Source organism: Ochotona curzoniae, unplaced genomic scaffold, assembly GCF_017591425.1.
Source record: "Ochotona curzoniae isolate NIBS_2020 unplaced genomic scaffold, NIBS_Ocur_1.0 contig_883, whole genome shotgun sequence".
Classification (NCBI taxonomy): domain Eukaryota; kingdom Metazoa; phylum Chordata; class Mammalia; order Lagomorpha; family Ochotonidae; genus Ochotona; species Ochotona curzoniae.
Window position 1 is genome coordinate 53,376,960 of NW_024466599.1, and position 25,915 is coordinate 53,402,874.

Sequence of the window (25,915 nt, forward strand, 5' to 3'; positions counted from 1 at the left end):
CTGATAACCTTTTCAGGGTGCGTTTACAATGAAAGCTGTTACACCTCTGTGCCCATTTCCCCATCCCAACCACCATCCACGGGGTCACTCTGTCTTACTCTTGGAGAGGTTAACCGCTAAGCAGGCACTTCCCCTGGAGACTCCCCTCACTTTCCTTGCCTGCAACTACAGCCACTGCCACCAGGTGGCACACTTTCACCTTTTCCCCTCCAAGAAGTACTATGAAGGTTGGAGGACTAAAATACTGTTCCATGTGTTAAACTACTTATCTTAACATCCCACATGTGTGAACATGCATGCCAACAGGTAGTGAGCCTCAGCATTCCAGAATTACAAAACTTAACCATACAAAATCTTGTAATATTTTGGCCATGAACTACTTTCAAATTTCCCACACAAGCGCTGAGGTGCAGCAGTTAAGACTGGGCTTGGGATTCCCATGTCCTCTCCTTTCAGTCCAGCTTCCTACTAATGCCACACCCTTGGAGGTGTTGCTGATGCCTCAGCTACCTAGGTTGTGCCAAGCCAAAGCCCGGAGCCTGGAATCCTAACTGGGTCTCCCAAAAGGATGTCATTCTCATTGCTTTCCCAGGTGCATTAGCAGGGAGCTAGATTGGAAGCAGAACAGCTGTATTCCTAGCAGCAGCTTAACCTGCTGTGCCACGTGGCAGCCTGTAGGTGAGGATGCACAGTTGAGGGTGGAGTATGCCCATCTGCTGGTTCACTTTTTAAATGCCTGTGTTACCAGGGGCCACAGTGGTGAGGCTAAGGCAGGGAAGCCAGGCCCCACCCAGAGGGGAGACAGGGACCCAACTACTCCAGTCATCACTACTGCCCTGCAGCATCCGCCTGTGTGAGAGGCCACAGCCAGGGATTCCCTTGGGGAAGTGGGAAGGACGTATAACAGGTGTCTTAACCTCTAGGCCAGACACCCCCATTGATGGTAGCCATTCAAGAATACCCTGCGAACTTAATCAGGCCCAGTTCCCCCTACCACCACCACCACTACACTGGCAGCAATAATGGAGATAGGAATTACAGAAGGGAACGGGCAGGGCTCCTCGGCCCAGAGCTCTGGAGCCTGCAAGGAGATGCTTGGGAGAATGTCCACTACTTGGAAAGATCACAACCTGCCCGGAGCAGGGGTTGGCGAGCCTGCTACTGGGAAGCCCTCTCTCCACAGTCAGCCGGCAGGGAGGGAGGAGTGATAGCAGGGCTCCTGGTGCAGGTCAGGGACAGAAGCAAGGTGCAGCCAAACGCAGCCACACAGAGCAGCTTCCTCTGGCCAAGAGGGACTTTCCCCTGGGAATGGAGGAGCTTGGGAAGGACCCACAGCAAACTCCCCTGAGGGTAGGGAGAGGTGGGGAAGATGGCAGATCATTAACTCTGATCTTTCCCACGAGGTAATGCTTCTGCAATTCGTATTATTCAATTAACAAAATCAGAAAGAAAAAAAAAAGCCAGTAGCCCAGCACTTACAATATGTTGGATCCATCTAGGCACATTCTGCTTGAGGATTTAGAGGAATTTAGGGACTTCCTCTCTGTGAGGAACCCTTGAAATAACTACAGTAACCTCAGAAGGTTACAGGATCCACTTATCTTTTCTACAGCCTTTATCTGCATGACAACCCAGAGGGCATTTTGGAGGAGTGGCAGCTGACCCCACAGAGCCAGGTCTGGAATCACAGCCCCCGGGCACAAGAGCTTTCACGGGTTCCATTTTCCTCCAGCACTTCCTCAACTACTGCACGAAAGTGAAGCCAGGGCCAGCGTGGTAGCCTCGCCTTGAACACTTCCCACCCAGCTCCCGGCTTGTGGACTGGGAAAGCAGTTGAGGACTGCCCAAAGTCTTGGGTCCCTGCACATGTGAGGGAGACCCGGAGGAAGTTCCTGGCTCCTGACTTCGGATGGGCGCAGCACTGGCCGTTGCGCTCACTTGGGGAGTGAATCGAAAATCTTCCTGTCTCTCCTCCTCTATATCTGACAATGAAAATAAATAAATCTTAAAAAAAAAAAGTGAAGCAAAAAGACACACAGGGCTCAGGGGCTGAATCCCATACATAGCCAAAAACGCAGCCAAGACTTGGCATGAAAATCGCGGTTGCGATTGTCTCCCCGCTGGCGTGAGCATAACCCGGTGACGGGGTTGTTGTGAGGGCTGAAGGACCCGACCGTGGGTGGGGGCGCTTATAGATGCATGCAAACTCGCACATCTGCAATAACAGGTTCAGAGGCAAAACGTAGAGAAAGAAAAAAAACACCAGTGATGACTGAGATGAAAGAGAACTGCACGGGACAGTACGCAGCACTCCCCACCATGGACCGTTCGCCCGGGACAGAGACCCGCAAGCTCTCTCCCGAGTTTGCGGTTGCGGTGCAAAGCAATGCAAACTTGAAAGTGGCACAATCTTACAGTTCTTTGTTATGCAGGACGCTGGGGCCGACCAGGGAAGCCAGGGAATGCTCCCCCGCCCCTACCCAACCTTTTTTGTCAGGGCTCTGGCCGCGGCTGCCGGCCTGGAGTCTGGCCCTCGCTGGACCCGGCGGGACGCCCAGGGGTTGCTATGAAAAGATCTCGGTCTGCGGGAGGCGTTGTCGCGGCCGAGAACGGAATCCGGTGGCGACGGCGCAGCCGGGAGCGGCGCCAGGAAGCTGTTTGGGGAGCAAGAGGGGGGACGCGCCCAAGGCAGGCACCACCAACCCCAGGCTGGAGGGCCCGGAGCCCTGGAGAGTGCCGCGGGCTCTGGAGGCGCGGCGGGGGGTGCCCAAGAGGAGAGGGCCCATCCGAGCCATCAGTCCGTGCCCAGAGCCAAGACCGAGGGTGGGCGCCCAGGGCAGATGCTGCTATCACAAAACCCGCCTTGCCGGCACCGGGATCCCATATGGGCGTCAGTTCTAATCCTGGTGGTCCCACTTCCCATCCAGCTCCCTGCTTGATGCCTGGGAAGGTCTTGGACCCTGCACCCGCGTGGGAGACCCGGAAAAGGCTCTTGGCTCCTGATTTCGGATCAGCTCAGCTCTGGCCATTGTCGCCATTTGGGGAGCGAACCAGTGGACAGAAGATCTTCCTCTCTGTCTCTTCTCTGTATATCTGACTTTCCAATAAAAATAAATAAATGATTAAAAAAAAAAAAGGAAACCTCAACAATTTCAGCGGCACAAGGGCCCCCATTTTACAAAGAGGAAGCTGAGATTTCTGAAACCCACCCCAGCAGGGATGATCGGGCAAAGCTTGGGTGAACAGTAAAATGATTTACCTAGAAAAACGTAACTGGCAACTTCTCAGAGAAACCATGAGAGCAACAATGGACTCATTTTTTCCATTCTTCAATGACAAAATAATAATAATAATACATTTGAAAAGTTAACGATCTACCTGTGTCCACGGAATTGCAGTGAAAGAATGCTGTTGGAAATGCTAACTGGAACACACTTTACTGCTTGTATCCATGTTGGTCTACTCCGCAGCACGGACTCAGTGTTAGCAATCTGCTACTTAGGAAGAATCACACAGGTGTATGCATGTGGGTTTACTGGGAAAGGAAGGAAGGGAACTGGTAGTTTCTTGTTGTTGTTTAAAGATTTATTTAATTTTATTTGAATGAGTCACAAAGAGGAAGAGAGACAGAGATATTCCATGTGCGGTTTCACTCCCCAAATGCCTGCCAAGGCCAGGGATGGGCCATTCTGAAGCCAGGAGCCACCAGCTTCTTTCGGGTCTCCCACACTGGTGCAGGAGCCTGTGCTCTGCTGGGCCATCCTCTGCTGCATTCTGAGGAACATTAGCAAGGAGCTGGATGGGAAGTGTAGACTTGAACCAGCACTATATGGGATGCTGACACTACAGGCCATGGTTTAACACGCTCCGCCACAGCACCAGCCCCCAGAAATTGGAGTCTTAAGTGTGGTTTGCCCATGTTACCAGGTTGCTGAGAAACAAGAGCCTGGAGGTCCAGTGGGCTCCCAAGGATGATGGCATCAGGAACAACTTCATTACTGCCCACAGGCACCTTCCCACTTGGGACCCTTTCCCAGCTGAGAGCTGTTCCCTTATGGCAGAATCTACACAAGGCCTTCTGACAGTGCTGCTTGTTTCAAAGCCTCTTCCGAAATTTAAAGAATTGAAAGTATTAAGGGGGGTAAGGGGGGCAGTGCAATGGCTCTATTGACTAATCTTCCACCTGCAAGCCCTGTGATCCCATATGGGCCCCGATTCATGTCCCAGCTATTCCACTTCCCATCCAGCTCCCTGCTTATGACCTAGGAAAGCAAAGGAGGATGGCCCAAGGCCTTTGGGACCCTGCATCCAAATGGGAGATCTGGAAGAAGCTCCTGGCTTTGGATCGGCTCGGCTCCTTGATTTGGTCCGGCCCATCCCTGGCCTTTGCAATGGGGAGTGAACCAGTGAATGAAAGATCTTTCTCTGTCTCTTTCTTTTTTCTTTTCTTCTTCGAGCCCTACCCATTATGGCCATTTTGGGGAATGCACCAGCAGCTGGAAGATTTCTCTGTGTTTCTCTTCCTCTCTCAGTATCACCCTTTCAAATAAAATTACCTCTTTTCCAAAAAGAATACAGAGGATCTATCCAAAAATTGGCTGAGTCCAGACCACCTTCTAGACCTGTAGATAATAACTTTGTGTATGAAGCCCACACTCATGAGGTATTTTTAAATTTATTTTTACTTATGTGAAAAGTAGCTCTCCCATCAGCAGGTTCACTCCCACAGAGGTCTAGAACAGCCAGGTCAGAGGGAGCAGGGACCCAAGTGCTAGAGCCTGCACCTGCTGCCTCCCAGAAATTTGCAATCAAGGCAGTTGGAATCAATGGAATGGAGCTGTGACTCAGCATGGGTGGTTGGAGTAGCATTCCCAACGGAGTCCCAAAGTTCCCAAAGCAAAGCTCCAGTCTGGGAAATCAAGAGGTGATGACCCAAGTCTGTAGGCCCCTGTGCATATGTTGGAAACCTGGAAGAAGCTCCTGGCTCCTGGTTTTCAGATCAGCTCAGCTCCAGTTACAGTTATTGGGGAGTGAACCAGAGAATGGAAGATCTTTGTCTCTTCTCTCTGTAAACCTGATCTGCCTTTCAAATAAAAGTCAAATAAATATTTTTTTAAAAAGCCAAAACTTAACTCAGATTGAACACACTAGGATACACATTTTTTATTTGTTCACTTCTTATCTATTAAAATTGGAGAAATAGAAAGAGAAGGCAGAGAGAGAGAATGAGAGAATATCTTCCATCTGCTGGTTTACCAAGAGATACCCCACAAGAGCCATGCTGAAACAGAGACCAGGAACCGGGTCAGGCTGAATCAGAAGCCAAGAACTCAGGGAATGCACATGTACTGCCTTGTATGTTTGCTGGAAAATGTCAACAACTGAACCAACCACTATTAGCATGACCTGCCATAACAAATACTACTCACTGGGTGACTACAATAACAGAAAACTCACTTTCTCACAATTTGGAGGCTGGAAAGTTCTGGATCAAGGTCCAGCTTGACATCTGGTGAAGGCAGTATTCTTGACTTGGAGATGTCTGTCTTCTCACTGTTTCCTCTTGTGGATAATTTATAGATAGATGATAGAAGTCCATTTGGCTCAGAGTTTGGAGGCCAGAAAGACCACAGCCCTACATCTATTGGCCTGTGTGGGAGACCCGGAAGATGCTCCTGGCTTTGAATTGACTAGCTCCAGCCATTGTGGCCATTTGAGGAGTGAATCAGCAAATGGAAGATCTTTCTCTCTGTAAATTTTTCCAGTAAAAATAAATACATTTGAAAAAAAAAAATCATCACTGCTGTCATCATGGCACAAGCTGTGCCCACGGGTGAGAGGTACTCCCAAGGGATATGCTGCTGAGCCTCCCAGCCAGACGCTCCCGGGGGAAAGCAGCGAGTCTGAGCTCTGCTTCTTCCTCTTCTTCCTCACCTTCCTCATCTGCTGCACCCACAGGTGGTGCTTGTGAATACAAACTAGGAACCACTTCTGATCTTCTCAGTGTCACAGGAGCGGTTACTATTTCATTAGTTCCCCCGAACTGGACGTTGAAATGCCTCCCCTTACTTACTCATCTCCTCTTTCCATCTCTGATTTCGTTCCAGCCCTCATTCATCTCTCACACTCAGAAGGACCACCAAGTGCAGTTAAATATCTTCCCTATTTTATTATCAACCTTCCTCTCTGTCCCAGGAGCAGGACAGGGAGATATGACCGTGCCCTGTGCCTTTGGAACTGCTCTTGGAAGGTCTTCGCTCCCTCCCTACTGGTAAAATGGCAGCAAAGGTCCCCACCGGTACAAAACAGGGACCTTGACTGTCGGGTGGCGAGTGCAGGGGCACCCCGGCAGGAGAAGGTAGCCGGTGCCCTCCTCTGCAGCAGGCTGCTGCTCGGGCTCCAGCAGGCACGGGAAGTCTGCGCCCTGGTGAAGCCTGTTGGGGTCACCAGGGGCCAGGTACAGAGTGTGGGGGGCGGGGTAGGTGTGAGGGTGGGTGCTGGTGAACCTGTTCTCATCCTCCCCCGTGGTCCCAGGGTCCTGGGCTGGGAAGAATCCTGGGAGTCCCAGGTCTTTGGCCGTCATGTGGGATCTTTTGAAGGCAGAGTATCCATCGGACAGCTTGGGGTTGGGGCTGGGAGTGGGCCTGGAAAATTCCTGGTCCCGGAGTTGGGCTTCAAGCTTCACCTGCTGTGGAGACAGAGCACATGTGAGCAGGGGCCGGGAGAGCAGGCGGATGATGCAGCTTCCCGGGGGCGTAGCCCAGGCGGAGTACACCTTCCCTCCCATGGAAGATCTCAGTTAGCTTCCAAGTGGTAACTGACATGATAAATCCTAAAATAATGCAAAAAAAAAACAAAAAAAAAACTATCGAGGAAAAGTCCATGTCTTTCCCACTCTCCTCTCTCAGATATCAACTCCAGAAGCAACTACTCTTGTTTTCACATCTTTTCAGAAATATTTTCAGACAAATTTCTAAGTGTCTATCTCCTTGCCTCAGCTTATGTGTTAAATCATATTATCTCAGGAAAGTGTTACCTTTTTGCATTTTTAAGATCTTTTTTTTTTTTTTTTTTAATTTGAAAGGCACATTTACAGAGGGAGGAGAGACAGAGAGAAAAGTCTTCCATGAGCTGGTTCACTCCCCCAGTGGCCACAAAGGCCAGAGTTGAATTGATTTGAAGCCAGGAGCCAGGAATTCCCCTGAGTTCTCCCATGTAGAGTGTGTGATCCACCCTCCACTGTCTACCCAGGCCATAAGCAGAGAGCTGGATAGAAAGTGGAACTGCTGGGATTAGAACTGGCACCCACAGGGTATGCCAGCGCTGAAGGACAGAGGATTAATCTGTTGAGCCACCTCAACAGTCCCAAAGTGTTCCATTTTGCAGAAAATCAAAGTGTTCTATTTTGTTTTTAGTGATAGAAAGGGATAGCTTAGATTTACAAAGAGGCAGTCATAATGGAAAGGCTACATAAAAAATGTGGCATATTAAAATGATAAATTAGAGGCTAGGGTCATGGTGTAACAAGTTGGGCCACTTCTTGGGCTGAGTACTGGGTCAGGTCCAAGCTGCCCTGCTGATGCACTAAGGAAGTAGCAAACGTCCCAAGGTTATGGGTCCCTGCCACCCAAGTGGGGACTTAGAGTCCTTGGCCTCGTGGCTTCAGTCATTTGGGGAACAAGCCAAGAGGTGACATCTCTTCCCTGGCCTAATTCTGCTTTTTCAAGTAATTAAATATGCCTTCAAAATATTAAGAGGGGTCCCAAGTCCTTGGCACCCTGCACCCACATGGGAGATCCAAAAGAAATTCCTTGCTCCTGGCTTCAGATTGGCTCAGCTCTGGTCATAGCAGCCATAACAGTTCACTGGAGAAATGAACCAGTGGATGGAAGATATATCTCTCTCTCCTTCCTGTAACTCTGTCTTTCAAATAGAATACAATAAAGTAAATCTATTTTTAAGATTATTATTGGAAAGGCAGATCAGATTTACAGAGAGAAGGAAAACAGAGAGAAAGATCTATCTGCTGGTTCACTCCCTAAGTGGCGGCAATGGCCAGAGCTGAGTCGGTCTGAAGCCAGGAGCCAGTAGTTTTTTCTAGGTCTCCCACGTGGGTGCAGGGTCCCAAGGTTTTGGGTTGTCCTCTGTTGCTTTCCTAGTCCATAAGCAGGGAGCTGGATGGGAGTGGAGCAGCCAGGACACAAACCAGTACTCACATGGGATGCTGGCACTTGCAAAGTGAGGATTTAGCCATTGAGCCATTACACTGGACCCAAAATTAATTTTTAAGAAACTATAAAAAAAAATGCATTCATGGGCATGCTGAGGATAAGGCCTCGCCACAAAGTTTTGTCACATCTATGACGGACTTCAGTGTGGTAAAATGGAATTAAAAGTTTATTTTGATTTTTCTCTCTTGCATTTCTTTGCTAGTCCAGCTAAAAGTTTGTTTCGCTCATCTTCTTAAAAAATGGCTCTTTCTTGTTGTAATTTATAGTTTTTTAGTTTCAATTCCATTTATTTTTGCTGTGATTTTTATCATTTCTTACTTCCAGTTCATTTTTCTTGTTTAGTAAGTCCCTGAGATGCATAATTAAATCATTTGTTTGAGATTTCTATTTTTTGTAAGCACCTAATGTCATAAATGTCCCTCTCAATACTGTTTTTGCTATATTTCATGGGTTTTGACATTTTTGTTTTTATTTTCATTTCTTCAGAAAAGTTTTTTTCTTATTAAATTCTTCAGTGACACACAGGTAATACAGTAGCATCGTTTTCAAGATGGTTTTTAATTTTCTTTTTCATTTCTTCAGCAACACATTGGTCATTCAGTAGCATGTTATTTAACTTCATGTTGTTGTAAATTTTCTATTTTTCATGCAATTGTTGATTTTGTTTTATTGCTTTTCATTTAAGGAGATGTATAGTAACTGTGTAATGGAGACTGTCATATCCAGATGTGAAGATACAACACAGTATGCATCTCTACTTCCAAATCAAAGACGGACTCCCAATGAAACTGTTAAATACATCTTGACAATAGGATGCTGGACTCTCTGCCATTGTCCACACTTAAATCTCAGGATACACTTAAATAGCAGAAAAATTGGCTTGTAACTGTTTATAAAGAGCTATACTATTGTAATAATATAGGGGAATCAGTGGAGGATGGGATTTGGAGAGGAGGAAGGGGAAATCCCAAAGACTATGGAATTGTATAATAAAATAATAATAAAGAAGTTAAATAATAAAAACATTTCTTAAAAGTTTATTTTGGGGACCAGCATAGTGATTCGGTGGCAAAATATAAAAAAGGCTTCATGATTATACATATTTTCCATGAACTTTTGAAGATTCCCTCACACAACTGACAAACCAAAGATGTCCAGAAAATTTAAAGAAGTCCTACAAACTAATAAGGTAAAAAAGTAGCACAAGAGAAAAAAATGTGCAAAGACATGAACAGATATTTCGTAGAAGAACAAATCTCTGTAAACAAGAGGAAAATGTCTCCATGATGCTGCTTCCAATCTAGCTTCCTGCTGACCTTCCCAAGAAGGTAGTGGATGACGGTGTCTGGGCCCTTGCCACCTAGGTGAGAGACCTAACAGAGCTCCTAGCTCCTAGATCTGATAGGCCCACCCTGGTTGTTGCAGCATTTGGGGGAGTGAATTAGCAAATAGCAGAGACCTCTCTGTCTCTACCTCTCTCTGTGTGTCACTCTTGCTTTCAATTAAATTAACAATAATAATAATAAGTCCTTTAACATCCTGGCGATGCATGTTGTCATAAGCAAGTGCCACAATGTCCATACTCACAACGAAACTGAAGTGAAGAGGAGTTCAGTGGGTAACTGAACAGAGGATGGAATGCATTCCTACCTCCTGCGGTGTGACCATGGAGTATTTGTGCTTCCCGTAGGGCTTATAGTCAATCATGTAAGAGCTTTGGTACATGTCTAACTCCACAGGGACCTGGAGGACAAGAGAGAATGCAAAACAAGAGACCTTGTCTTGCCATTCTTCTGCTTAAAGACACCAACCGACCCTATGGTGTCTCCTTGTCTGCAGGACAGGGCTAACTTGAGGGCCTGACATGAGCTGACTTCTACCCACCTGTAGCATCTCACCCCTGCCTCTGATCCAGGCCCTCTGCATTTCAGCCTCACTTCTTCATATTCGCCACAAGGCCCCATACTTGTCCCTACTCCTGGTGGAAACGCTGGCTGCATTTCTCACAGAACAACCATCTCCTATGCGTCCTCCAAGACCCAAATGAAATGTCATATTGTCATTTCCCCAAAACATCCTAAAAATTACACCCTCTGTCTTCTACTTTCACAGCACAATGGACAGCCCTCTGTGGCAGAGGATGCATTGTGATGGACTTGAAGCAAGCACACTCAGAACTTCCAAAATCCCAAAGCCCGAGTTGATGCTGGGTATACAGTGGGTGCCTAATCAATACATGCTGCATGAATACGTACCAGGAAAACTGTAGATATTTAGTTGTCCTTATAAAAAAAAAAGTCAGAGGCAGCCCCAAAGAGCCTAGACCTCCCTTGTGTCCACTGAGTTGGTGACAAAGGACAGAAACCAGTATCACTCACCTGTCCAGGGTACAACACACGCGGCGAGGCACAGGACCTAGACAGACAGGGTGATTAGCCCTGCACTGCTCCAGGCAGGAGAAGCAATCACTAACCCCACACCTGCACCAACCAAGAACAGCTATCCCAGGCTCCCAGAGTCTAGTCTTCCCATCAGGCACATTACTCCATCGTTCAGCACTTGGTGGTGGCTCCAGGACAGATGTGCTGGTGGACAGGGGTTGTCCTGGTGAAAGATCCAGGCAGGCTTATAGCAGTTACCAACGTGTAAATACTTCCACAATGGCCCATTTCCAAAAGCTATTGATAAGTCAGGGACACAGAGTTGTGTTCAGAAATCCGCATGGACAGGGCTCTCGTGTGCCAGCATGAGCTGGCTCCCACACACAGGTTCCAATGACCTGACCCCAGCTCTGCTTCAAAGCAAGGCCGAGACTTAGGACTCAGCAGGAAGAGAGTGGTGGAAGTGAAGAAAGTTATGAGGCCCTGTAGTCCTAGTAATTAGATAATACTATCATCTAGATCCAACACCACCCATCACCTTCAAGCCAGAAGCTCCGGGAGAAGCCTTACTCTGTTCTGCACGGAACCTCAAGTTCGTGATGAGGATTCCCTTTCATTCCCCAGGGGACCCTTCCCTGAAGCCTGCTCTGTTCAGCCAACTATGGCTCAACAAGGTGGTGGTCAGACCTCAACCAGCTCCTGTGTCCCATCTCCACACACATACTGCTTCTCTCCTGGGCTGGGGAACAGTCCCGACACACAGAGCCTACCTTATATTCTGCCAAGGCATGATGATGCTCCAGGTGTCCCTGCTGCGTGGAGTGAGCACCCTCCCACCCACACCTGACTGAGATGCGCCCTGGTCTATGTGGTAGGAGACACAGTGTGGGTCACAGGCTCTGGCACATTGTGATGTGAGTGGCTGGTCAACCCACCTGCTGGTCAATTCCCATGTCCCTGGTCTACCCCCAGGAACCTTGGTAACACTGAATAGCATCAGGGGCAGGTGCTTTCCAATACTGCATAGAATCTATTTCCAGGAGAGGGAGGAAAACAGAAGTGGGCTGTGACTAAATCCACCTTCTACCACAGCTCCTCAAGGCTTCAGCTGCTACAAACCCGGCTCCTCCAATGTGTCAAAATCCTACCCTTTTTCATGTGTGTCAGGGTAGCTACTATTAAAAACTGGAAAGTAACAAGTGATGCTGAGGACATGGAGAAATAAAAACCCATAGGGCCCTGAACAAAGGCTCAATGGCTAAGTCCTCTCCCTGCAAGTGCCAGAATCCCATATGGTCACCAGTTCGTGTTCCAGTTGCTCCACTTCCCATCCAGCTCCCTGTTTGCGGCCTGGGAAAGCAGTGGAAGATGGCCCAACGCCTTGGGACCCTGCACCTGCCTGGAGACCTGGAAGAAGCTCCTGGCTTCGGATTGGCTCAGTTCTGGCCATTGTGACCCCTTGAGGAGTGAATGATTGGATGGAAGATCTTCCTCTCTGTCTCTCCTCCTCTCTGTATATCTGACTTTCCAATAAAAACAAATCTTGAAAAAAAATTACAGAGAGAAAAAGACAAAAAGATCTTCAATGCACTGATTCACTCCCTAAATGGCTACATAACTGCCAGGGCCAGGCCAGGCCAAAGCCAGGAGCCAGGAGCTTCACCTGGGTCTCCCTTGTGTGTTCAGAGTCCCAGCACTTACAACACCTTCCTCTGCTTGTCCAAGGCCACCAGGCAGTGGAAGACTGCCCAAATACTGGAGCCCCCTGCCACCCATGTGGGAGACCCTGATAAGAGTTCTGGACTGCTGGCTTGGCATGCACTGGCCTGAACCATTGTGGCCACTTGGGGACTAACTAGTCAACAGAAAAATCTCTAACTCTGCCTTTCAAATAAATACAATAAATTACATTTAAAAATGTGAAACACAGACCTGGCACGACAGCGTAGTGGTTAATGTCCTCACCTTGCACGTGCCAGAATCCCATATGGGTGCCAGTTCTAATCCCGGCAACTCCACTTCCCATCTAGCTCCCTGCTTTTGGCCTGGGAAAGCAGTTGAAGATAGCCCAAAGCTTTGGGACCCTGCACCCACATGGAAGACCTGAAGGAAGAACTGGCTCCTGACTTCAGATTGACACAGCACTGGCCTCTGTGGCAGCTTGGGGAGTGAATCATTGGACAGAAGATCTTCCTGTCTCTCCTCTTTGTGTATCTGGCTTTGTAATAAAAAAATAAATAATTCTTTTTTAAAAATGTGAAACACTGGGTGTTTCCTTCCTCTACCCCAAACTAAGCTTCACAATGAAATCTTGCAAAATGAAACCATGGACCAACTGCTAAGCATCTGCAGGATGATGCATGCCATGTTTCCGAAATACAGCACTCCTGTAGCTTTTCCAAGACTCCTGTCTGCTTCAGCCATATGCAGGGCAAAATCTTTTCTACATTTGTAAGAGATGAAAAATAAACCAGTTAGCAAATCCCGTATTGGCCCTTGGTTTCAATCACACACAAGTTTTGGGTTTAAATGATGGGTAAGATAAACACAACTGCATTACTGAGAGGAGTCTGTCTTTGGAGGCAAGGTTACCATACAATCAACGCCCTGGAAGAGGAACCAAGAAAAGACGAATGGACAGGATCCAGGGAACCAAGAGTGACTGCTAAACAAGAGACAACCCAAGGCCTTTCATTCCTTCTTTCTTAGTGAGCATCTCTGCCTTTCAGCCAGCATTTTCGTATAGATGAAACAGCCCCATTGACAGGCACAGGGCTGGATGCAGAGACCAAAGGAGCAAAAGTGAAGCAGGGATCACCCAGCACCTTACGCTGTCTGGGAATGTTCCCCAAGACCCTCCCTGAGAGTGCCACCAGAGCTGGGGGAGATGCTGGGTCCCTGGGCTTCTCTTTATGCAAATTCAGCATGTTAATATTGTTAAATCACAGGAGGAAATTCTTCTCCCAAACCAGAAGCCCCCAAGTTCCTCCAGGCTTATATTAAAGGGATTACAATCCATTTCCTTCCTAATACAGCTAATGCGTGCTATGGGAAGCCCTCAGGCCAGGGATTAAGGCATTTACGCCTTTAATTAGGAGCAAGCTTTCCCTTCTAGAGGCCCGAAACACAAACAGCCAGCACACACTACAAAGCCTACTCCTGGGCTGTGCGCTGGGAGCAGCGCTGTCTTGCTGGGAGCCTGTGGGCTCAGCAAAACTCGGCCTTCCCCTTCCCAAATGCCCAAGCCTCCGCCCCAGGGAGAGCCGGGTCAGCAAGAGAAGCCTATCTAGGTGAAGGACAAACAAACAAACAGAATCAGATCTGTCAGTTAATTCAGGATGCAGCAGGCAGGGCAGGAGAGAATGAGTACGGAACTGACCCCAGCAGCCAGTACCTTGGGTCCACAGCTCACGTGGACAGCTCTGAAACCGAGGATGCTTCTGTGTTTCCCAGAAATCCGTTCCCACCTGGATAACACACCTGCCCCTCACACAGGCTTGGTGGTCCATTTCCACAGGAAGCAGCTGGATCTTCCAGGGCAGCCCAGAGTCCCTACATTTCACCTTTGCCTGGGATTCACATCCAAACCCGGGGATCTACTACCGCCCTGGGATGTAGAGGCAGGTCTGGAACCTACCCAGCAGTAAGCTTCTCTGCCAAGTCCAGAAAGTGTGTTTCTTTAAGATTTTATTCATTTGGAAGCTGGTGGGATGGCTCAGTTGGCCAATCCTCTCCCTCTAAGCGCCAGGATCCCTTAAGGGTACCACCAGTGTCCCACTTCCCATCCAGTTCCCTTCTTGTGGCCTAGGAAAGCAGTAGAGGACGGCCCAAAGCCTTGGGACCCTGCACCCATGTGGGAGATCCTGAAGAAGCTCCTGACTCCTGGTTTTGAGTCGGCTCAGCTATGGCTGTTGTGGCCATTTGGGAAATGAACCAGTGGATAGAAGATCTTTCTCTCTGTATCTCCTTGTCTCTATAAATCTGCCTTTTAATAACAAATACACATTTAAAAAAAATAATAAAAAGAAGAAAGGTCTGTGCCCAGATTGGACTTAATGCTCCGTCATTGTGCCCCTTTTCCTTTCACCCCATTTAAAAGATTGATGTAGGTCTTTTCAAAACTCCTTGGCTAGGTGAAGCTGTTGTGTGTGGCTGCGCTCTCCTGTACCTGGCTTCTGTCACTGATAGTGTGGTTTATTCACTATGACAAAGACATCATAGTAACATGAGGTGACAGTCAAAGGAGAAGCTGAGTGTGGTTTATTGGGCGTGACAAATAATCTTACTAATATATTCATAGCAGGGGAATAGGAATGTGGGTTATATGAAGACTGTAGAAATTCGCAGTCTTTGTTTTTGAAATTTACAACTCTTCTGAAACCAAAAAGCAATTGGTTGACTTGATTATAGAGAAAGTGCATCATTTACCATCTGCAAGCTGCAGCACCAGGAATGCTGGGGGTACAATTTACCCTTAATCTAAAGCCATGAGACCCATGAACACCGACGTCCAAGTGCAGCCAATGAAGCATGTCTCAGCTCAACGGAGAACAAAGCCACCCTCCTGTGCTGTTTGGTTCCATTTGGGCTCTCAGATTGGATGACCCACAACATTGGGAAAACAGATCTTGTTTATTAGCCCACCAATCCAAGAGCTAATCACTTCTGGAAACACGCTCACAGACACATGGGGAGCAGTTTTACCCTCTTCCTGAGCATCCCTTAACCCAGTAAAGTCACACATAAAATGAACCATCCAGCCTCAGCTGCCGTGGCTCAGAGACCATGTTCATTTTTATTTTTTACTATTTATTTCATTTTTATGGAAAGGCAGAGTTAGAGAGAGAGGGAGAGCTAGAGAGAGGTCTTCCATCTGCTGATTCATTGCACAAATGGCTGAAATGGCCAGAGCTGAGCCAATCCGAAGCCAGGAGCCAGAAGCTTCCTCCTGGTCTCCCATGTGGGTGCAGAGGCCCAAGAACTTGAGCCATCCTCCACTGCCCTCCCAGGCAATAAACAGGGAGCTGGACTGGGAGTAGAGCAGCTGAGGGCCAACTGAGGGCACCTTGCAAGTGCCAGGATCCCATATGAGTGCCAGTCACTTTCCATGCAGCTCCCTGCTTATGGCCTGGGAAAACTAGGGGATACCCCAAAGGCTGACTGACTCAGATTGACTCAGCTCTGGCTGTTACGGCCATTTAGGAAGTGAACCAGCACATGGAAGTTTCTGTGTCTCCTCTCTGTAAATTTGATCTGTCTTTCCAATAAAAATAAGTAAATCTTGTGAAAAAGAAAGGAAGGAAGGGGCCTGGCATGATAGTGTAGTGGTTAAAGTCCTTGCCTTGCATGCCCTGGATCCCATATGAACACTGGTTCTAGTCCTGGTGGCCCTGCTTCCCATCCAGCTCTTTGCTTGTGGCCTGGGAAAGCAGTTGAAGACGGCTCAAAGCCTTGAGACCCTGCACCTGCGTGGGAGACCTGGAAGAGCTCCTGGCTCCTGGCTTCGGACTGGCTCAGCTCCACCCACTGCGGTCACTTGGGGAGTGAACCATTGCACAGAAGATCTTCCTCTCTGTCTCTCCTATTCTCTGTATATCTGCCTTTCAATAAAAATAAATAAGTCTTTTTTTAAAAAAAGGAAGGAAGGAAGGAAGGGAAGAAGAAAGGAAGAAAGGAATAGCTGGGACTCAAACCATCACCCAAACTGCATGGAAAACATTGGCATCTTGTGGAAAATCCGAATGCTTCAGTATCATAATTGCTTTCCAAATTGTCTAGTCAAAGTCACAACTAACCCCTTTGTCAGGCTGTCATGGTTGGTGCCTGCGAAACCATGGTTGGTGCCGTAACTGTCCTATTTTATTTTGTCAGATTTCTTCAAAAGAAAGGGAACAAATTCTCCATAAAAGGAGATGAGAACCAAATCAGAACAACAACAACAAAAAAAATCCAAAAAAGATTCTGCTGTGGAAGATGTTACCACTGCAGCTGGAGGACAGAACTCAAACTGCGACCTATGGCTCGTTTCATTTTGTCTAGAAAAACCTCAGTTCTTTCAGCAAGGTTCAAAAGCATTTTCTTCATTTTTTTGTTGTTCTTTAAGTTTACTTTTTAATTTTAAAACTGAGCATGTTTTAACATGTTGTCACATTCACTTCCTCTGGTAGACACCGTATGTTACGTATATCTGTATTCTATTTTTTTTTGTTGTTGTTGAAAACAGGGATAATAATATCACTGAGTGAGCGATTCACATACTTTTTGAAAGCAACTGGGGATATCTGCTGTACTCTCGGACTGAGCAATTGCTCTTCCGGGGGTGTGTGGTCAATATTACATCAGAGCTCATTCACCTGTGCGGTTAGGCACGGATTGGCTTGCTATGGCTTCGCCTGAAGTAACGGGCATCCGCAGCCACCTAAACCTACATGATCAGCAACTGACTCAGCAGTTAGGGTTATTACATGTGCCAGGAGAGACCAGCTCATCTTTGAAGAAAATAAGATGGATCCTTGGACAAACTGAGGATGTCCCTGTCAGGAGTAAAGAAATGAAAAGAAAATGTTGACACCTTGGGGATGGCTGGATTAAAAAAAATCCTCGAAAGTCTGGAAACAGAATGGAAACTAATAGCCCTTAGAGTCTCTTTTCCATTAAACAAAATCTATCATGAGTCCTGGGAGTGTTCATTCACCACTGAGTGCTGTCAACAGCACTGTTGACGATGAGGGTGGCTGTGATGACTGTGAAGAGTCTACACCCAAAAGAATTTGAAGAAAGCTATTGCCCCTAAAAGCTCCTCACAGTTACTGCAACATTAGCGGAGCTTAATTTGCCCCCTTGTTCCTCTGTCAATTTTCCTAAAATCTTTCAGATGCTTTTTGGGACAGGGTCAGGGATGGGTCAGTCCATTGAGATATTGAAAGGGCAAGGTGATCAGTAAGTCACAGCCCCACCTCCCTGCTGGCCTGACCTGGCACTGCAGGTGTAATCTACGCCAGAATCTCCCTTCATGCCATCACATTGGAATGAAGTGCAGAGAGCAGCATCTTCCCCCAGGAATCGCGTTGACAGATCAGCCAGTCACTCTGGGGTCAGCCCCTCCACACCTCCTAAGACACCCCTGGCAGGGGCGGTGGAGAAAAAGGCAAATGTTTTGTTCACAAAGTATTTGGGGATGAGAGGGTGGACGTGTAAGTGTGGTCCATGAATCTTACATATATTCTCATAGATGAACTGTATAGTGGAGATTAGCATACTGGGAAGTGAACATATACTGCAGGGCCTGGCGTGGTAACCTAGTGACTAAGTCCTCATCTTGCACCCGTCAGGATGCCACATGGGTGCCGGTTCTACTTTCAGTGGCCCCACTTCCCACCCAGCTCCCTGCTTGTGGCCTGGGAAAGCAGTGAAGGATGGCCCAAAGCCTTGAGACCCTGTACCCATACTGGAGACCCAAGAGAGGCTCCGGGCTTCTGGCTTTGGATCAAGACAGCTCTGGCTATTGTGGCCACTTGGGGAGTGAATCAATGGGCAGAAGATTTTCCTCTGTCTCTCCAGAGGGGTGACTGAGTCTTGGGTAAGCACCCTTGACCTGTTCACACACACACCTGGGTGTATACTCAGCACTCCACCTTTGTTAAGGTGATTCCCAGGCAAGGTGTTTAGCTGCATGTCTTCTTACTGAAAAAAAACAGAGAAAAATACCTACCTTACAAGGTAGTAGAACAGACTAGAGGCAATACAGAAAAAGCACTTAAGTCATTGTAAAAAAAACGCCATTCTTCCTGTCTTCTCTCCCAAAAATGAAAAAAGCCAACTGTATGCATTTTTTGAAAAATGCATTACACAGTACATTGTAATTCTTATTAAACTGCCAGGTGACAAAGTAAGCTCCACTTCCCACAGTTTGTTCTACCTCTTCATTATGAAGGAAAACACATATCTGCCCAAGACCTTGGGCTTCGGGAACCATCCAAGTAATCATTATGGTCTCACATGCACTTTCCTCCTCTTCAGCCTATCCCTAGGGTTCTTCTGGGGCTCTGCCCTCCATCCTGTGCCCCCTCAACTCCTCTCACTCCTAACAGGCCTTCTGATATGCCACTAAAGTCCTCACCTTGCATACCCGGGACCTCATATGGTCACCAGTTCTAATCCTGGCAGCCCTGCTTCCCATCCAGTTAATTGCTTGTGGCCTGGGAAAGCAGTCAAGAATGGCTCAAGGCCTTGGGACCCTGCACCTGTGTGGGAGACCCAGAAGAGGTTCCAGGCTCCTGGCTTCGGATTGGTACAGTTCTGGCCATTGCGGCCACTTGGGGAATGAATAATCAGATGGAAGATCCTCTCTGTATATCTGCCTTTCTTATAAAACAAATAAATGTCTTAAAAAAAAAAAAAAAAGAGGAAAGAAAAAGGGCCCAGCACAGTGGCCTAGTGGCTAAAGTCTTCACCTTGAACACCCCAAGATCCCATATGGATATCGGTTCTAATCCCGGCAGCCCTGCTTCCCATCCAGCTCCCTGCTTGTGGCCTGGGAAGGCAGTCAAGGACACCTCAAAGCCTTAGGACCCTGCACCCTGGAAGAAGTTCCTGGCTCCTGGCTTCGGATCGGCACAGCACTGACTGTTGCAGTCACATCGAGAGTAAATCATCAGACAGAAAATCTCTGTCTTTCCTCCTCTCTGTATATCCGCCTTTCCAATAAAAAATAAAATAAATCGATGATTCACTCCCCAAGTGACCGCAACGGCCATTGCTATGCCGATCAGAAGCCAGGAGCCTCTTCTGGTCTCCCACGTGGGTGCAGGGTCCCAAAGCTTTGGGCCGTCCTCGACTGCTTTCCCGGGCCACAGGCAGGGAGCTGGAAGGGAAGCAGGGCTGCCGGGATTAGAACCGGCGCCCATATGGGATCCCGGGTGTGCAAGGCGAGGACCTTAACCACTGCGCCACGCCGCCGGGCCCCTAAAATAAATCTTAAAAAAAAAAAATCCAATGTGTTCTGTAACTGAGAAAGCCCTTCAGGGGACGCATTTCCAAGGCTACTGCTACTAAGGCCCCTACTTAGGGAGGCTTATTTGTTCTGCCTGAAATAACTGATACTCCCTGGCTTCAGCGCGCCCTGAAGCTCACAGGAGAGCACGAGGCAGATGCTGAGTTGTTTGTTCTGCAGATGTCCTGCAGTCAGTCAGTCCTCCCCAACTCCTGCTTCATAGAAACCACAGCAGACATCTAAGAGCATTGATCCTGGGCCAGAAAGGGTCGGAAGAATCCACCCACAGCAAAGTCCACTTCACCATACTAACCACAACAGTAACAGAGGCAGAATTCAGACACGGGCTCTCTGGGGGTCCAGTGTCACGTTCTTGGTCGCCGCGCTGCATAGCTGGCTGAACAAAATGTGTGGGTTCTGCATGTATAATCTCACACACCATGCGGTTTCTCTTTTCACTTCAGCAACGTATCCAGCTTGGACGTTGAAATGCTATCTAACGGCACAATTCTCGCCATCCTCAACTTCACAAAAGTATGAGGACGGAGTTGTGGTGCAGCAAACTAAGCTGCTGTTTAGGAGACCTACATTGTATATCCAAGAGCCAGTTCAAGTTCTAGGTACACTACTTCAGAGTCAGCATCCTGCTAACACATCTGGGAAGGCAACGACTGATGGGCCAAGTATCTGGGTCCCTGCCTCCCACCTGGGAGATGCAGATGAAGGTCCAGGCTCCGGGCTTCTGTCTGACCAGTCGTGGCTATCACGGACATTTGGGGAATGAACTAACGGATAAATGATCTCTCTCCGTGAGTCACTCTAGTCACAAAGACTAGCATACTCAGTCTTCCCAGTCAATAGATGAAGTAGAATATGAAGGTTATTTCACTTAATGTCAGCCCAATTGAAATGTTTTTGAAAAGGTCAATGCTTGGGTCTGGTGGAAAAATCTTCTGTCCACTGTTTTACTCCCACAAGTGGCCACAATGGCCGAGGCTGGGTCAGACCAAAGGCAGTAGCCCAGTGCTTCATCCAGAGCTCCCATGTGGGTACAGAGACCCAAACACTTGGGCCAACTTTGATTGCTTTTTGCAGGCCATAAGCTGGATCTGGATTGTAAGTGGAACAGCTAAGTCTCGAACCAGAACTCATTTGCAATACCAGCATTAAGATGGCAGTTTTACTCTCTTTGCTACAATGCCAGACACGATAAGTAAGTCTTAAAAACAAAACAAAAGGAAAACAAAACAAGAAAAATCCCACGCTTTCGTGACTTTGGCCTGCTGTTCATGGAGATGTAAACTTGGCCTTCGAACAGGATTGTGTTTACCAAAATGCCTCATGTACTTAAAACGTGGAGCCAGCCCAGAGAATGCTCAGGAACACTACCAGAGAACTTTCTAGGTTCATTCCTTTAACATTGCAAAGTAGAACTTTTTTTTTCTTCTTTCGCCTAACTATCAAATTTTAGGTGGAAAAAATTAGGCTTACATTTCACCCGCCTAAAAATTTTGGTCCATAAGGATCATGCCAATATGGACAATTCCAGAGTTTTCTGCCATTGGCCCGCTTAGTCTATCGGGAAGCATAAATCTATCCCGGAAGCTAAAAGCCACGGTCCTAAACAACCACCTGCCCGTACTGACAGACAAGCCAAGTAAGATGTGGCCTTTCACATGCAGAGATAATTAGACAACTGGACTGGTCAGTTTCTGTCAAAAGTCACCTTTTCCCTTTGATCTGTACTTTGGGTGAGGTGCATCACATGGCCCTGTGGGTCATGGGAGAAGGCCGGCAGGGCAAGAGAGAAATTTCAGTCCACCTTGAAGTGTGAAGTGTTTGTTTTTCCCCCCTGGACATCTTAACTCACTTCCTGGGCAGTGAAAATCTACCCTCCACAGCCCTTACTCAAACTACCGCAGCAGTCATCAGCTGCCCTTGCCTAAACTCCGAGGAACTCCAGGGATTGCTTCCAGAGAGACTTCCAATAATAAAGACCAAGGAATCCGGGTGCTGAGACAGGCTAGCGGAGGCACCCAAGGTCAGTGTTTTAGTATCAGTCAAGTGTAAGACCTTTGGTGCCAGAATTGAAGCGCAACATTTTTCCACTACTGGAAATCCTGGACAAGGTCATATTCATTACAGTCACAGTATTTCACTTCACTCTCCACCCACATCCTCCCTCTACATGCTTTCTCCGTCACACAAGGCAGACCCTGCAGATGACACACATGAGCAGCTCGGCCGGCTGAGGGCAAAGGCTGCTGGAGATGAGCCCTGCCACTTCATCTTTTCTTTTGTTTCCTTCCCAAGACTTCATGACAAACGAGACGGTAAAACCTGAGATGTTCTCATGGTGCACCTTTGTGCCACCCCCTCCTGCCTGGCCTAGGGGTCCCGTTAATGCCAGATTCATCATCACGGGGCCACAAAGCCACTACCCCAGGAATCCTTGCTCCACCCTGCCAAGGTTCAAGCCAAAAGCACTTTCATGCTAACTGTACAAATCACTAACCCAAGAAAGAAGCCAAGCTGTCACCTGGAAGGTGACACTGATTCAAGCTACTCCTGTGGATCTGGCTGGCTACAGGCTGGGAATGCGGCTGTACAGCTCTTTGATTTGCAGACTGGGGGAAACCTGACGCTTTTCCATGCTTGACAAGAGCACAGTGGTTAAACGTAGACTAAAGACCTTCTTTCTTTAAAAAAGAAAAAAATATATTTACTTATTTGAAAGACAGAGTTGCAGACAGGAAGAGAGAGAGGTTGTGTATTCACTAGTTCACTTCCCAAATAACCTCCACAGCCAGGGTTGGGCTAGGCTGAAGCCAGGAGCCAGCAGCTTCACCCTGGTCTCCACATGGGTGTCAGGAACTGGCACTCGGGTCATCTTCCAGTGCCTTCCCAGGGCACACTAGCGGGGAGCTGGGTCGGAAGCAGAGCAGCTGGTGCTCGTGTGGGATGCCAGCATTGCAGGCGATGGATTATTAGATTGCTAAGAGCAGAGAGGATGTGTGTGACTCCTGGCTGCAACATCTGCTCTTCTGCTTGCATTCACAGAGGTTCTCGGACTCTTCAGACCTCGGGTGCTATCAGGAGATAAAGGTGCTGTTATCCAGCGCAGGACAGCAGCGGCAAGAGGTATGGGGACAACAGAATCAGTTCCCTGTACAGGAGGGGCAGTCGGCTCCTCTGAAGGACATTTGTCATCTAAATAGGCTTTCCTCTGCTACTCACCTTGCTGGGAAGCTGAGGAAGCCCGCCTGTGGGGCTAGGACTCTCAGCAAAGGTAGTTCTCTTGCATCTTGGGGTATTAACCACACATTGTTGTTTTAGAAATTGAGAGAAACGGGACTGGCATCAGGCATAGCAAGTTAAACCTCACCTGTAGCACTAACACCCAATATGGTCACTGGTTCGAATCCCAGCTGCTCCGCTTACAATCTAGCTTCCTGCTAATGAGCCTGGAAAGCAGTGGAGGATGGCCCAAGCCCTTGCCCCTGCACCCACATAGGAGACCTGGAGGAAGCTCCTGGCTTTGGCCTGGCCCAGACCTGGCTGTTGTAGCCATTTATGGAGTGAACCAACTATCTCTCTCTCTAGCTCTGCCTTTCAAATAAATAAATCTTTAAAAGAAAAAAAAATGAGAAAAATACTTAGCATTTTCTCTCAAGGGTTTCCATGGATCCTATAGATTTGCTCCTGGTCCTGTCCTTGCTGAAATTCTCTGTCAGTTGGTGGCCTTGATGGACACCCTGCCTGGACTCCCCGTGCTGATGTAGTGTCTTCTCACAGTCATGTGACTTCTGAGTTATCTGGTGCTTAGCATGGCATGGACCCCCGAGCAGGGCCAGCACATGCTGGCCGAGCAAGGAAAAGCCAAAATGCCTATTCTCTCTCTTCTCTCTCTCTTTAAATCTTTACTTATTTTTATTGGAAAGGCAGATATCGATAGAGAGGAGGAGAGACACAGAGGAAGATTTTCTGTCCGATGATTCACTCCCCAAGCTGCCACCATGGCTGAAGCTGAGCCAATCCGAAGCCAGAAGCCAGGAGAGAGAGAGAGAGACCACAAGCAGGGAGCTGGATGGGAAGCGGGGCCACTAGGATTAGAACTGGTGCCCATATGGGATCCTGGTGCATTCAAGCTGAGGACTTTAGCTGCCAGGATATCACGCCAGGCCCGCAAAGCCTATTTTCAGTGGAAAGCATTTGGTGCAGCCACATTCCTAAATGGTATATCCTGAAGCTGGGTGACATGGAGCCAAAGGGTTTTTTTACATTTGGAGAGTAATTCTCAGAGATATCATCTGCCCCTGACACTCGTGAAGGAAGCTGATTTTCTTCCTATGAAAGAAGATTACATGAGTGGGGATTTGATAGAGCAGGTTTCTATTGATTTACTTACTTATTTGACAGGCAGAGTGATGGAGAGAGTGATTTTCCATCTGCTGGTTCATTCTCCAGCTGGCTGCAGTGGCCACACCTGAAGCCGGGAAGCTGGAATTCCATTTAAGTTTCCCAGGGGAGCAGCAAGAGTCCAAGCCTTTGAGCCATCATCCATTACGTTCCCTTGTGTATTAGTAAGGAGCTGGGATCAGAAGTGGAGGAGCCAGCCCAGAAGTGGGATGTCAACCCTGCAAGTGGCGGTGTAACTGTCTACACCACCACATTAGCCCTCAGCTGTGGTGCAGCAGTTCGACAGCACTCAGAACACCCACATTCCACATCGGGATGCCTGGGTTTGAGTCTCAGCTCCAATCCCAATCCCAACTGCCTGCTAATGTGTAACCCAGGAGGCAGCAGGTAATAATTCAAGTACTTGGATCCCTGCCACACGTATGGGAGATCTCGACTGGAGTTTGCAGTTCCTAGTTTCATACTGGCCCAACACCATGTCTTGCAAAAATTTGGGAGCTGAGCCACTGGATTGGACATCCGGGCTCTACATTAACAAGAAACTAAAATCAAGGTGGGGAACAGGAGTGAAAGCCAGGCATTCCAATAAGAGGCTCAGGTATACAAAGCAGCCTCAGAGCCTCTGCCAATCACCAGCCCCTTCCTTCTCATCTTACACTTTTTTTTTTTTAGTAGCATCCTCCTATCAGAAGTCTATTTTTCTAAGAACCTTGAGTGAACACACTATTTGTGAGATACATTTTTTGAGAAGAAAGGACTTGGCGGAGTTTTGAATGACAGGGAGATGCTAATAACATTTTAAGGCTTCAGCTCACAAACTCCAACACCCCTACTCCTCTTCCAGTGTTGGATCCTGGATTTGAAGCCACTTGGATGAGTCTTGGTAGCTACAGTCACCTGTCCCAGCGACACCTTGAGAAGATCTAGGCATGAGTGTCATTCACACAGACAACAGAGCAGTCATGGGGTTGCAGAAGTGCCACAAAGAAGGCAGAGAAGTAAGAGAAGTGCTGCCGGGGTGGCTGCGGCCTCCTGCACCTGACATCCTACCTGTGTCTCGTCTTCCATCACTACAGCTTGTCAGGGTGCTTGTGGGTAAACAGAGCCCTTCTTGTGGTGATCCATCTTCTCACCTTGCACGGGTCACTGCCCACCTGCGCCGAAATGGCCTAGAAAGCTCAACAGCCTTTAAAAAAGAAGGAGGAGAAGAAGAAATTAAATGTTGATTTAATTGCTGGATCCCTTGCCTTGAATCCCTATGACTTCTTATTTTTTTTTTAAGATTTATTTTATTTTTATTGGAAAGGCAGATCAGATTTACAGAGGAGAGAAGGAGAGAAAGATCTTCCATCCTCTGGTTCACTCCCCAAGTGGCCACAATGGCTGAAGCTGAGATGATCTGAAGCCAGGAGCCAGGAGCTTCTTCTGGGTCTCCCACACAGGTGCAGGTCCCAAGGCTTTGGGACATCCTCTACTGCTTTCCCAGGCCACAAGCAGGGAGCTGGATGGAAAGCGAAGCAGCCAGGACACCCCCAGTGCCCATATGGAATTCTGGCACATGCAAGGTGAGGATTTAGCTACAAAGCCATCACACTGGGTCCTCTCTATGACTTCTAAATTATCCCAACCTCCCGGAATAATTTTGCAGCCTTACCTGCCACTTTGATCACTCCCTATAAACGTTTCTTTTTCCCTCCCAGCTGTCATCTTCTGTTCCCCAGCTGTGGTTCGTTCTGTCTGAAACACCTACCCTTCCTTCTTTCAAGGCCGCTCACTTCAAATGCCATGTCCCCCAGAAGGCTTCTTCTAAAGGTACCAGATCTGGGGTGCATTGCCTGTGCACGTGCCTGATTCCTGTCTCCAGCAGGCTGAGCCTGTATCAGAGACCTCTT

The 25,915-nt window shown here is 47.9% G+C and overlaps 1 protein-coding gene across 1 annotated transcript; it reads right to left on the bottom strand.

Annotated features, from left to right (window-relative positions):
• Window positions 1-6,265: 6,265 nt before the first annotated feature.
• TEX37 (testis expressed 37) lies at window positions 6,266-10,195 on the bottom strand. Its single transcript, XM_040993363.1, has 3 exons — window positions 10,169-10,195; window positions 9,882-9,974; window positions 6,266-6,688 (listed from the first exon to the last, which is right to left on the bottom strand). Exons 1-3 carry the CDS (start codon window positions 10,193-10,195, stop codon window positions 6,266-6,268), a joined length of 543 nt encoding a protein of 180 aa, XP_040849297.1.
• Window positions 10,196-25,915: the final 15,720 nt, after the last annotated feature.

Coding starts and splice junctions, on each gene's coding strand:
- TEX37 (XM_040993363.1), bottom strand. CDS start 10,195: ATGGGGCCTTGTGGCGAATATGAAGAA. Junction 9,975..10,168: donor CTTGTGGCGAATATGAAGAA/GTGAGGCTGAAA, acceptor CTTGTCCTCCAG/GTCCCTGTGGAGTTAGACAT. Junction 6,689..9,881: donor CCATGGTCACACCGCAGGAG/GTAGGAATGCAT, acceptor CTGTCTCCACAG/CAGGTGAAGCTTGAAGCCCA.